The sequence below is a fragment of the Mustelus asterias genome, chromosome 9, assembly GCF_964213995.1.
Source record: "Mustelus asterias chromosome 9, sMusAst1.hap1.1, whole genome shotgun sequence".
Taxonomy (NCBI): Eukaryota; Metazoa; Chordata; class Chondrichthyes; order Carcharhiniformes; family Triakidae; genus Mustelus; species Mustelus asterias.
The window spans coordinates 124,243,764-124,256,248 of NC_135809.1; the positions used below are offsets into that span (position 1 = coordinate 124,243,764).

General features: G+C 45.3%; 1 protein-coding gene across 1 annotated transcript in view; it reads left to right on the forward strand.

Annotated features, from left to right (window-relative positions):
• The window catches only part of nav2a (neuron navigator 2a), a 385,063-nt gene that overhangs the window by 119,508 nt on the left and 253,070 nt on the right, over nt 1-12,485 (forward strand). Inside the window, exons 8-9 of the mRNA XM_078220996.1 lie at nt 1,379-2,480; nt 5,673-5,785. Of these exons, the coding sequence (XP_078077122.1) occupies nt 1,379-2,480; nt 5,673-5,785 (1,215 nt within the window). The remainder of the gene's footprint in view (nt 1-1,378; nt 2,481-5,672; nt 5,786-12,485) is intronic.

The following is a 12,485-nucleotide window of genomic DNA, read 5'->3' on the forward strand; positions in this document are numbered from 1 at the left end:
GTAATAATGACTGGAAGCTGAACTCTATCTTGTCTTCTAAATTGAATGGTGTTGAATCTAATTGTACAATTACCCATGAGATGGTAACTCAGAATAGAAGGGATCAAACCTTGGAACTGTCTGGCCTGTATAGCTTAGCTGCTGACTATTTTAACATGCATTTGGATAGATCCTTTGAAATGTTAACTCTGTTTCTCTCTCCATTGATGCTGCCTGTCCTGCTGAGTATTATTCACATTTTCTGTTTCCATATTGGATTTCTAACATCCACTGTATTTTGTTTCTGTTGCATTATTGTTGAGCTGTTAAGGAAGAATAGCATTTGTAGTTTACACTGTGCTTTATCACGTCCTGGCAGAAAATATTTGCTGTGGATGCTGAATATATTTTCACAGCATGAAGCTTTACGTGGACCATAGAACCATAGAATCCCTACAATGCAGAAGGAGGCCATTCGGCTCATTGAGACTGTACTGATTCTCTGAAAGAGCATCTTACCCAGGCCCACTGCTATCCCCGTAACCCCATTTACCATGGCGACCCCCCCATAACCTACACATCTTTGGACACTAAGGGGCAATTTACCATGGCTAATTCCCCCAAACTTACACATATTTGGACACTAAGAGGCAATTTAGCAAAGCCAATGTACCTAAACTACACATATTTGGACACTGAGGGCCAAATAACAATGGCTAAACCCCCTATCTACAAATATTTGGTCACTGAGGAACAATTTAGCATGGCCAATCTTCCTAACCTGCATATATTTGGGCTGTGGGAGGAAACCTGGGCACCCGGAGGAAACCCACGCAGACACAAGGAGAACCTGCAAACTCCACACAGACAGTCAGCCAAGTATGAAATTGAACCCAGGTCCCTGGTGCTATGAGGCAGCAGTGCTACCCACTGTGCCACCGTGCTGCCGGTATATAACCCCCTCTATCCCGAAATTCATATTGCAAAACATTGACACACTATGATAGCTGATTTTACTGCATTTCTTCTCTGAGTCCCTGATGAATAAAGAATTCCTTCTTGAAATGCTTCATTCACCATCACAGCTTTGGTTAGCTTCCATCACCATGTCATTGTTGTATATTTTAGAGCCCAAACAGGGTTGTAATTTTGAAAACTGCCCTTAGTTGAAGGGTCTGTGGCTCTTAGCATTATTTTGGAAAACTACATTAAATGTGACATATTTATTTAAAATGTCAATAGATATAAGACTGCAGTGTCTAGGGCAAGATAAATGAGCAGAGAACATCGACCAAGTTTGGTGCCTAAGTATTTTAAATATAGCCTTCCTTTTATGGCAAGAAGCTGAAGTTTCGGATGAGTTTTTAAACTTGCTCCTCATACCGTTATTGTGTTTTAGTTCCAGAGCCAGCAGACAGCACAGCGCAGCAGCCAGGAATGAATGAAAATGTACAGTCTCCAGCAAGTGGCAGCACAGGCAGCACTGGTGGTGGAAACACATCTGCCATTCCCCAGCCCAACTCTGCCAAACCCTGGCGCAGCAAATCCCTCAATGCCAAGCACACTGCCACGTCTTCCATGCTATCTGTGAAGCAGCTCCCGCAGGAACCGCCCAAACCCCCCGCGGTCGAAACTACTGCCAAGTCCAATGCCAGCGGTCAGAAATCCATGCTGGAGAAGTTAAAACTGTTCAATAGTAAAGGCGGTTCCAAGGCTGGCGGATCCACCCTGGAGAACTCAGGGCCTCGCGATGGCAGCTGTGAGAGGGTGGAGCCCGCTTCCAACGGCACGGACCTTGGTGAGGCCGACGCCTCGGCCAGAAGTATTAACAGTGCCGCGCCTGCCTCGAACAGCCCCAAAATTGCACTAAAAGGCATCGCGCAAAGGACCATCAGCCGAGCGCTGAGCAATAAGAAAAGCTCGCCGAAAGGCAGCGAAAAGGATAAGGAAAAGCAGAAGGAGAAAGAGAAAGACAAAACGAAGGAGGTCTCCAAGAGGGTGTCTCTCTCCGAGAAAACTGAATTGGAAAAGGATTCCAAAGAGGATCCGCAGCTCACTGCTTCTGAAATGCCAAAAAAATCCTCCAAGCTCTCGAGCTTTATCCCGAAAGGCGGGAAATTGAATGGTGCCAAAAAAGATCCCCCCGCACCTCAGCAAAGTGGAATACCAAAACCAGGGCTAAAAACCTCTACAGGGAAAACTACAAGTGCCCAAGCTTCTGCAAAGGAAGCCGAGAGACCCCGCAGCGGAAGGCTGAGTGCTGGACTCACGCTACAGAAGTCACAGTTGGACAGTAAGAACTCCAGTTCCAGTAGTTTAGCCTCCTCTGACGGAAAAGGGGCTGCAGGGACGCCCCCTGCCGGCAGTAGCAATGTTCAAGCTGCCACTACAGTCAGCACAACCCAAACGACAGGAAGTAACACAGTCAGTGTACAGCTACCTCACCCACAGCATCAATATAACCACCCGAACACTGCCACTGTTGCTCCATTCATGTACAGGTATGTCTAATCTGTTACCTTGGAATATTATCCATTGGGAATTATCCATTTTTGTGCACATTAAGCTGTTGGACTGTTTGGACTGTCTTGAGTTGATATGCCCTGGTATGGGACAAATGCAATTATAAAGGCTCCCTCCTGGTTGGAGGGTATAAGACACTTCAGATCACAGAAACACTAGCATTTGACACAGATTGCTTCTTTTTTTTATTCGTTTGTGGGACACGGGCATCGCTGGCTGGCCAGCATTTGATTTGATTTGATTTGATTATTGTCACATGCATTAACATACAATGAAAAGTATTGTTTCTTGCGTGCTATACAGACAAAGCATACCGTTCATAGACAAGGAAACGAGAGAGTGCAGAATGTAGTGTTACAATCATAGCTAGGGTGTAGAGAAAGATCAACTTAATGCGAGGCAAGTCCATTCAAAAGTCTGACAGCCGCAGGGAAGAAGCTGTCCTTGAGTCGGTTGGTACGTGACCTCAAACTTTTGTATCTTTTTCCCGACGGAAGAAGGTGGAAGAGAGAATGTCCGGGGTGCATGGGGTCCTTGATTATGCTGGCTGCTTTGCCGAGGCAGCGGGAAGTGTAGACAGAGTCAATGTATGGCAGGCTGGTTTGCGTGATGGACTGGGCTACATTCACGACCTTTTGTAGTTCATTGCGGTCTTGGGCAGAGCAGGAGCCATACCAAGTTGTGATACAACCAGAATGAATGCTTTCTATTGTGCATCTGTAAAATTTATTGCCCATTCCTAGTTATGATGTGGAGATGCCGGCGTTGGACTGGGGTGGGCACAGTAAGAAGTCTCATAACACCAGGTTAAAATCCAACAGGTTTATTTGGAATCACGAGCTTTCAGAGCGCTGCTCCTTCATCAGGACTTTAACCTGGTGTTGTGAGACTTCTTACTGTGCCCATTCCAAGTTGCCCTTGGAGGGCAGTTGAGAGTCAACCACATTGCTGTGGTTCTGGAGTCACATGTAGGCCAGACCAGGTAAGGACAGTAGATTTCCTTGCCTAAAAGACGTTAGTGAACCAGATGGGTTTTTCCAACAATCGATAATGGTTTCATGGTCATCAGTAGATTCTTAATTTCAGATATTGTCTATGGAGTTCAAATGCCACCATTTGCCGTGGCGGGATTCAAACCTGTGCCCCCAGAACATTAGCTGAGTTTCTGGATTAATAGTCTAGTGATATCACCACTAGACCATCACCTTCCCTGATAAGTAAGTGCACCATATGGTGTGACGCTAAGCCAGGCTGAATAGAAGATCGCAAGTTGTTCTATTCAAATAGGTTCCTCCAATTTTCTCCCCAACCCTTCCTTCCTTGAGGCATTCTTTGATGGATGACCACCACAGTCACCCTCCAGTACCTTTGCTTAATGATGTGGTGTTCGCCTTGTTGGCGTTGGGAGGTTATTTAAGCTGCAGTGAACATCACAGCCAAGTCCGATCTTGCCCTGAACCGATATTCACATAGGCAAACTTCCAGCAGGATGAGGAGGTGATATTTTGGTTGATTTCCCTCTCCCTAATCTGGAATTGTGGAAGTTGTTATTAGCAGTTGTATCCACAGTGTGAAGGCCAGCTCTCTCAGTCTTGCCTGCCTGGATCATGCTAGTTCCCTTTATTAATTCCCTGCACAAACAAGGAAGCTGATTCTGGGTTTGACCCCTGGTTTCAGTGTTGACTTAGCTGCTGTCATTTGTCGAAACAATTAGGTTGTCGCACTGGGTCTCTATCTCCCTCCTCGCCGAAGGGTAACTTTCAGTCATTGGCTAAACAGGGTTCTCAAATCCTGATTGTACTGCAGTGTGACCTGGTACATTGTTCCTGTGTATGCAAAGCAGATGATGGAACTGGGCTCCATTGCGATGTCCCCACAAGCTTTGAGGAGGCATGATGTTTAAGCTCACTCACAAATATAACCAGGGCATTTACCAGGGAAATGTTCTCCTAACTTGGATCATCACCTCCAGAAGGTGGGGTGGGAAGAACCACAAAATTTGTAATTAAAAGTTGCCACGAGTAACAATTCAGGGTTTATTACTTACTCAGGGGAGGTGATGGCCTAGTGGTATTATCGCTAGTTTATTAATCCAGAAACTCAGCTAATGTTCTGGGGACCCGGGTTTGAATCCCATCACGGCAGTTGATGGAATTTGAATTCAATAAAAAATACCTGGAATTGAGAATCTACTGATAACCATGAAACCATTGTTGATTGTCGGAAAAACCCATCTGGTTCACTAATGTCCTTTAGGGAAGGAAATCTGCCATCCTTGTCTGGTCTGGCCTACATGTGGCTTCAGAACCACAGCAATGTGGTTGACTCTCAATTATCCTCCAAGAGCAACTAGGGTGGGTTGTAAATGCTGGCCAGCCAGCGACGCCCATGTCCCACGAATGAATAAAAAATAAAGTGGAAGATGTTTTCAACAAAATATTGGCCGGACCATTAATTTACCTCCTGGTTGCCTGAATTCTCCACATTAATGCTGTGATGTGCACGTCCGTCCTAAAGGGAGGCCCTCCCTCTTCCTTATCCAATTGCCTTGCCAAGACTTGCGAAAACAGGGTTGCTCCGTTGCATTGCAGTGAGTAACAAGTTTGGAGTGGCTCCCAGTCCTCTGTGCAGCTGGCTCTTCTGACCTCATTATTTTCATTTTCTAACGAAGGCAGAAAAAGGGGGCTTTACTGGGGTGGGAAGAAGAGAAACAGGTTAGCAAACACGGAATGGAGAGTAAGGTGCGGGAGGCGGTGTGACAAGAGTCCATTGACAAATTACACGTCCTGCTTGCACAGAAGGTGTGAAATGAAGTGGTTATAAAGGAGAAGGCTGAACACCGAGGGGGAAAAAAAACAACCAGAATGCAAATGTAATTAACTTGTATAGAGAAGAATCAAAAAGCCTTAGCAATAGGATTTTTTTTTAATTTTCTGGTTTAAATTTTAAACTAGTAAACCATTGAAACCATTTCTGTTGCAATGCGTAGGGCAAGCAATTTGAATTGTACTGCGCTAAATGATTTTGCATGCAAGTAACTGATTTACCTATGGTTGACTGCATTTTTCTGTTTCTGTACGATTACTTCATAAGGGACCGATGAATTATGCAGTCGGTCCACTGTTCACTCCATTAAAGCAGGTTTACATTTGCAGTGCCTTGTTTTTTAGGTCACAGACAGACAACGAAGGAAATGTGATGACTGAATCTGGTACAGGGGGAGTGAACATGGATACTGTTCTGTACAGCAAAAATGGACAAACATGCATTGAGGATTTGCCCGGTAAGTTATCCAGCTTTTATATACGCTCATAGACTACAACATTAGAAGACAGTGAAGGCTAAAGTTTGTTTCATTTAAGATTCTTGCGGTGCTGTGTGAAGGTGCACTTCTATTTCAATCGATAGCAATGAAATTTTGATCCCTCGTAGCAGAAATAAGTATGAATTGTACCCTTCTGCAAATACACTCGGATAAGTATCGAGCTTTTATCGTTTTGCTGCTCGGCTGAATCGTCATAGGTATCTCCTAGTTTGCAGAGCGACTTATCAAAGCGGATCACATGAAAGCAAAAAGGGATATTAATGATCTTGTCAGGTGAAAAGATTTCAAACCGGTGTCCGCAAGATCTTCAGATTTATTATTGTCTGGGGCCAAGCACTTGTGAGCCCACTGCCTTGAAAATTTTTATTCAATATTTTTCACCCGATCCTTGTTTCTTCTTGCTATATTTCAGTTACTGTGCCCTAATTGAAACAAAAATGTCTGCGTTGCTGAAGCTGTTCTTAGTTGGGTAGCTGCCAGTCCTCTTTGAAAGCTGGCTCTGGGGTTTCTGGGAGAGTGTCAATATTTGCAGAGCTCCCCGCTATTAGCTGGGGACCACTCCTTTTTTAAGTTTATTTATTACTGTCAGAAGTAGGCTGACATTAACACCGCAGTGAAGTTACTGTGAAAATCCCCGAGTCGCCACACTCCTGTTCAGGTTCACTGAGGGAGAGCCTGCAACATGAACACGCAGGGTGGGATTTTACAACCTCGCTCATCCTGAAACTGTAAAATCCCGCCCGAGGTCAGCGGACCTTTCCATGGTCTGCCCCTCGCTCGCTCCGATTTCCGTGGCGGCTGGGGTGGTAAAATTCCAGCCGCAATCTGTTTTTACCATTAATGCCACAGGTTCTCCAACTTCACCTGCATTAGCCCATGCGATTACTGATGTCGCCAATGTATTTTGTTGAAGCCTTTTATTTTTAAAAATTTATTCATTCGTCACCAGTAAGGCTTACATTAACACTGCAATGAAGTTACTGTGAAATTCCCCGAGTCGCCACACTCCAACACCTGTTTGGGTCAATGCGCCTAACCAACACGTCTTTCAGACTGTGGGGGGAAACCGGAGCAAACCCACGCAGACACAAGGAGAACATGCAAACTCCACACAGACAGTGACCCAAGCCGGGAATTGAACCCAGGTCCCTGGTGCTGTGAGGTAGCAGTGCTCACCACTGTGCCACCAGTGTTGTTACTAAATATTATTATTTTTATTCATTATTATGTTATATTATTCATTTTATTCCAGAAGGTTCGTTGTAGTTTTTACATGTTTTAAAGTATCTTTTTATCTTAAACGATTTTGGCCAATCTCTCTTCTCTCCCCTCCTTGAGACATTGGCCTGAACTCTATCACCTCACTTGAGCGAGGCCGTAGAATCCCACCCATAGACTTTCCACTCCTTTGTAGAAATGATCAATATTCTCCTTGGGTGTTGAATGAGCCTCTTGCGTCTTGCTCAAGTGCTGGTTCTGGCAGGTTATTTAATTGTGAAGCACCCAATACGAGATCATGTCCACAAGTTCAGTGCCATGGCTGGCTGTGAGATAGCAAAAGCAAGAAAACTGCCCGTTACTTTCTTTCTCTTTTCTTCCTCTAACTCTGGGACACGGAGGCCGATTGTCACACTCTGACTGCCTCCCCGATGAACATCAGCTAACTCAGTAGAGGCTGAGGGTCGGACTTGGCACTGCCCGGGCCTGTGTGATTTTAGCTCCTGGCGGCTAAAACTCACTGAGCCACTGGGGAGCTGTTTTATCCAACTTTAAGGAGATTCAGTGGGCACTCCACAATCCTGCTGTTCAGTCCTGCATCCTTCCCAAATGCCTGATTAATTGAAAAAGACAACATTGAGCCTATTTGCCTTTTCCCTGCACATTGTGATTCATTGGACATTAGGCCAGGCTTCGTGGGGTGTGTATGGTGTTCTCCAAGATAAAACAATGTCAAAATTACAGACTGGAGAAAACCTGATGAGATTTGTTCGATGTAATGTTTCGGGGTTCAAAGTTTTACTGTAAATTATAAAAAGAAGAGCCTTTTTGGGGGATTTTTAGCCAGCATCTGCTGAGGTGAAAGTGGTTCACAGTGAGGTTCCTGCCTTTACGAGCTGGGAGCCTCATTTGAATACATTTAAAGGTCTTCCCCACCATATGTACCCTTGTCCCCCCCCTCCACCCCGAGCTAGGGAATTCCAATGTCACATTGATGAGGTTAAAACAGCTGTTGCAAAATGGGAAGCTGTCGAATGGAATCACCAGGGATCCAAAGGAAAACATAGCCCCCACCCTCCCCCACCCAAGGGGGGGGGGGGGGGGAGGACATAGCTGGGCACTGCCTCCTGGCACTTCCCCTGGCATTGCCAAGCTGGCATTGCCAAGCAGGTAGTGCCAGGCTGGCTGTGCCGAGGCTGTGCCAGGGGTGGGCTCTCTGGAGAGCCCCATTGTGCGGGAACCCCTTTGTGTGTTGGGGGGTTTGCCCCAATTCTTGTACGAGGGGTGTATTGCCCTGTTGCCTGTGTGGAGGGGAGGGGGCGATGCACGTGTAGGGGGGCTTGCACCAGTGCTTGTGAGGATGGGGGCTTGCCCCAATGCACTGTTGGGCTGGGGAGAGGGGTGTGGGAGGGAGAGGGGGGTTTGCCCTGATGCCTTCATGGTGGGGGTTGCATCAATACTTGGGTCCCTGGTGTCCATGGAGGGGACGTTCTTTCTAACTCAGATCAGGGTGCCCTTTAAAGATGACACCCCAATGAGGCGCTGGCCCGCCAGAGTGACCGTGTCCCCAGATTCCCTTTGCACTGAGTACCACCGAATCTGTAGAGAAAGCCCGGCTGTGCTGCTGGAGATATACACACTGGTTATCCCGCTGAAAGTGACACTCTGACAAACTATCTTAAGATTCTGACCTTTGTATTTGTAATCTAAGTTGACAGCTCAATGTTGGGACAGATAAGTTCAGGAATAGCATCCAAAAGGAGAGTCAGAGGTAGCTTGGGAATATATCCAATGGTGTCCACTGGTTAAAAAAAAATTTACTTTGTGTTTCGTACATTTCCTTTCCTGCTTGGGTACCCTGAGGTTGGGTAAATATGGACTGGGGGAACTTACAGGTTTTCAGCAACTTGTACAAGAAACTTCTTTCATAAGGTAAAGTCAATGAGTAGTATGAATGTTTATTGATCCCTGGGTGAGGCAAGGAAACAGAAGGCTGCTTTAAGTGAATTGGATCAAATTGGAGAAAGAATTGTGTTGGGCACTTCAGGGGTTTAAACTTGGCACCCTTTTCTGCTGCTCCTATTTTTTTATTCTTTCATGGGTTGTGATCATCGCTGGCTAGGCCAGCACTTATTGTCCATCCCAAATTGCCCTTTGAGAAGGTGGTGGTGAGCTGCCTTCTTGAACTGCGTAAGAAGTCTCACACCACCAGGTTAAAGTCCAACCTCTTGGACTTTAACCTGGTGTTGTGAGACTTCTTACCGTGTTTACCCCAGTAAATGCCAGCATCTCCATTTCTTGAACTGCTGCAGTCCATGTGGTGTAGGTAACTCCTGTGCTTTTAGGGAGAAGGTTTCAGGATTATGATCCAATGACAGTGAAGGAATGATGATATATTTCCAAGTCAGGACGGTGTGTGGTGCAGAGGAGAACTTGCAAGTGGTGATGCTCCCATGCATCCACTGCCTTTGTCCTTCCAGGTGGTCGCAGTATTTAGATTTAGATATTTAATATTTCTACATATTACATGCATTCACAGCAGATAAACATAAGGACAGCATGGTGGCACAGTAGTCAGCTCTGCTGCCTCACAGTGCCAGGGACCTGGGTTTGATTCCTGGTTTGGGTCACTGTCTGTGCGGATTCTGCATGTTCTCCCCGTGTCTGCGAGGGTTTCCTCCAGATGCTCTGATTTCCTCCCACAGTCCGAAAGGCATGCAGATTAGGTGCAATGGCCATGCTAAATTTTCCCTCAGTGTACCCGAACAGGCGCCAGAGTGTGGCAACTTGGAGATTTTCACAGTAACTTCATTGCAGTGTTAATGTAAGCCTACTTGTGACAATAATAAATAAACTTAAACTTAAACATTTGAAACAGATAAAGATTCAGGGCTATGGAGAGAGAGGTGGAATTAGCTGCTGATAACTCTAGGAAAAGAACCAGAACAAACGTACCAGCCCGAATGATCTTCTCTGTGCTCTAAACTTGTGTAATTTAATAATTCTGAAAAATAACATTTTTGTACGGTGATCAATCCCTGGAAGATCATTTCTAGAATCATAGAATGAAATAGCATAAAAGGAGGTCTCCCAGTCTACCATGTGTTGACTCTTTGGTCGACCTCTCCAATTAGTCTCACGTACTTGCCCTTTCTCCACAGACCTTCAATTTCTTCCCCTTCAAATAATTATCTAATTCCCTTTTGCAAGTTATTACTGAATCTGTTTCCAGCTTTAGAATCATGGAATCATAAAATCCTACAGTACAGAAGGAGGCCATTCAGCCCATCGAGTCAGCACCGACCACAATCCCACCCAGGCCCTATCCCCATAACCCCATGCATTTACCCTAGTACTCCCCCTGACACTAAGGGGCAAATTAGCATGGCCAATGCACCTAACCCGCATATCTTTGGCCATGCATTCCAGCCCATAGCAACTCAGGATGTGAATAAAAATCCCCCAGAGGCTCAGCCCGATGTCAGGAGCTGAGGACTCATAATGAGTAATTGAGGAGAACTTCAGTTGTTGAGTTGGGTTTTGTTTTCTGCTGAGGCCTTTGTTCGTCCTGTTTCAATGGGAGACCCTCCCTCTCTTCAGTTTGGCTCCTGCATCAATTGAAAACCACCCCGTTTCCAGCTATCGGAGGGACGAGGCTCCAATAATGCACGATGTTTTGTGACAGCGAGTCTGTCAATTAAAGAGCATTCCAGGGCCCCCTGCTTGTATACCTCTTCATCCCATCTATCGATAACAGTTGAATTGATTACTCTAATCAACGTTGAATCCTTTTTGTTGGGCAACTGATGATTTTATTCTGTTTGAAAACATCACATCACTGTTACATTTGGGCTTTAATAGGTAGAATTTTTAACAGGGTGAGTGACAAAAATAACTATTGAAGGGGTTCCCATTTGCTTCCCTCCCCAATCATTACTCCTTGACAGCAGTCTGTCTTTGGGCGCAATAATACAGGATATCTTTCAAATACCTTTTGCTTATCTTCAACTTTTGTGTCCCAAAGCAAATCTTTAAGAAGTTCTTAGTGGGTGCAAAGAAAAATGTGGCTACTCAGCAGGTTTTGAAGTGAACAAAATGATGAATCTTTTTGTTTGGAAACACTATGCCAGTCACAATATTTACTCTGACTTGACTCACTTGACAGTGATGTGAAGTTTTCATCGTCCACTATTATCTGCAACCAGACTTTACAACTACAACGTGGGGACTCTCCATCCTAAACTGATTCATTCTAAAGACTTTGTATTTTTAACTCCAGACAGAATATTCGAATAAAAAACCCAATAGGAGCAACTTAATATTTTCCAAAATTAAAAAGTTTGCAAAGCTTGTAAATTCCCAGTTCCACAGTTTGATGGTAATTGATTGGAATACATGAGATTGTGCACCGAGTTTTATGTTGCCTCTGAAGACAGGAATCTATTCTCTTCTATTTGCAAGCAGGGAGGAACTGGGGAAGTTACGAGAAGAAAAAAAACCGTGGCAGTAGATTCATCAATAGAACAGGATTCAGTGCATTAAAGGTACTGAATGGGTGTTTTGTAGTCTGAGGTTTGGCCGGCTCTTATTGTGCCCTTTCTAGCTGTTTGTGCCATGGCAGTCTTTGAAGGAAGACAAATAAAAGTATGAAAAAGAGAAACACCAGATGAATATTAAGCGGCGCGAGGACTCAAAGCCAGCCTCGGTAATGACCAAAGTTTTGTCAATAAGTTGTTCTCTTGTGTGCCTGATCCAAGCACACAACAGGCATCTTTTTGCCATCAGTCATTTTAAATACCAGCTGAAGAAGCCGGGAGAAAGGGAAACCAATCCTTTCGAAGCCAGGTCTGCAAACCCAGCTGAGAAGTCGCTGTTGTCCGAAGTACAGACTGGAGGCTGTGCGCAGCGAGGTCGCACTCGCGCAATTTGTAACCTAAAATGCAACACTTTAAAGCCGTTTCAGCTGGCGGCAAGATCGAGAGCAAGGAGAAGCCCAGCGCGAGGTTTTGTGCCATTCAAGGGGACTGCAAGTTTCAGTCGACGTCAGCCAGGGCAGGTCGTTAGGAAAAAGAGAAGGTGCCTGCCTGTAGTGTTCTTCCGAGAATGCATCAGCCAAATGATAGGAATCGCTTCTATTCACCGAACAACCCTGGGCTTTATGAAGCAAAAGCAAGAAGCGCGATCGGCAGCTCTCTGCTTTCTTGGAGTTACACCCGTCCTGTGAGAGAATCAAAATTGTTTTACAAGCCGAAAAGAGGAGATGATGCAAAGCCGCTGACCATGTCGACGGAGCTAAATTCTTCCAAGATTTTGAGGAAGGCCCTCGGATCAGAAAGTGGATATTTAGATCGGGCCAAACCCGGAGCCCGAGTGAGCAAGATTCCAATGATATGCGGGTTAAAAAACAGGACACAGGAACACTTGGCCAAACCAGGATTTG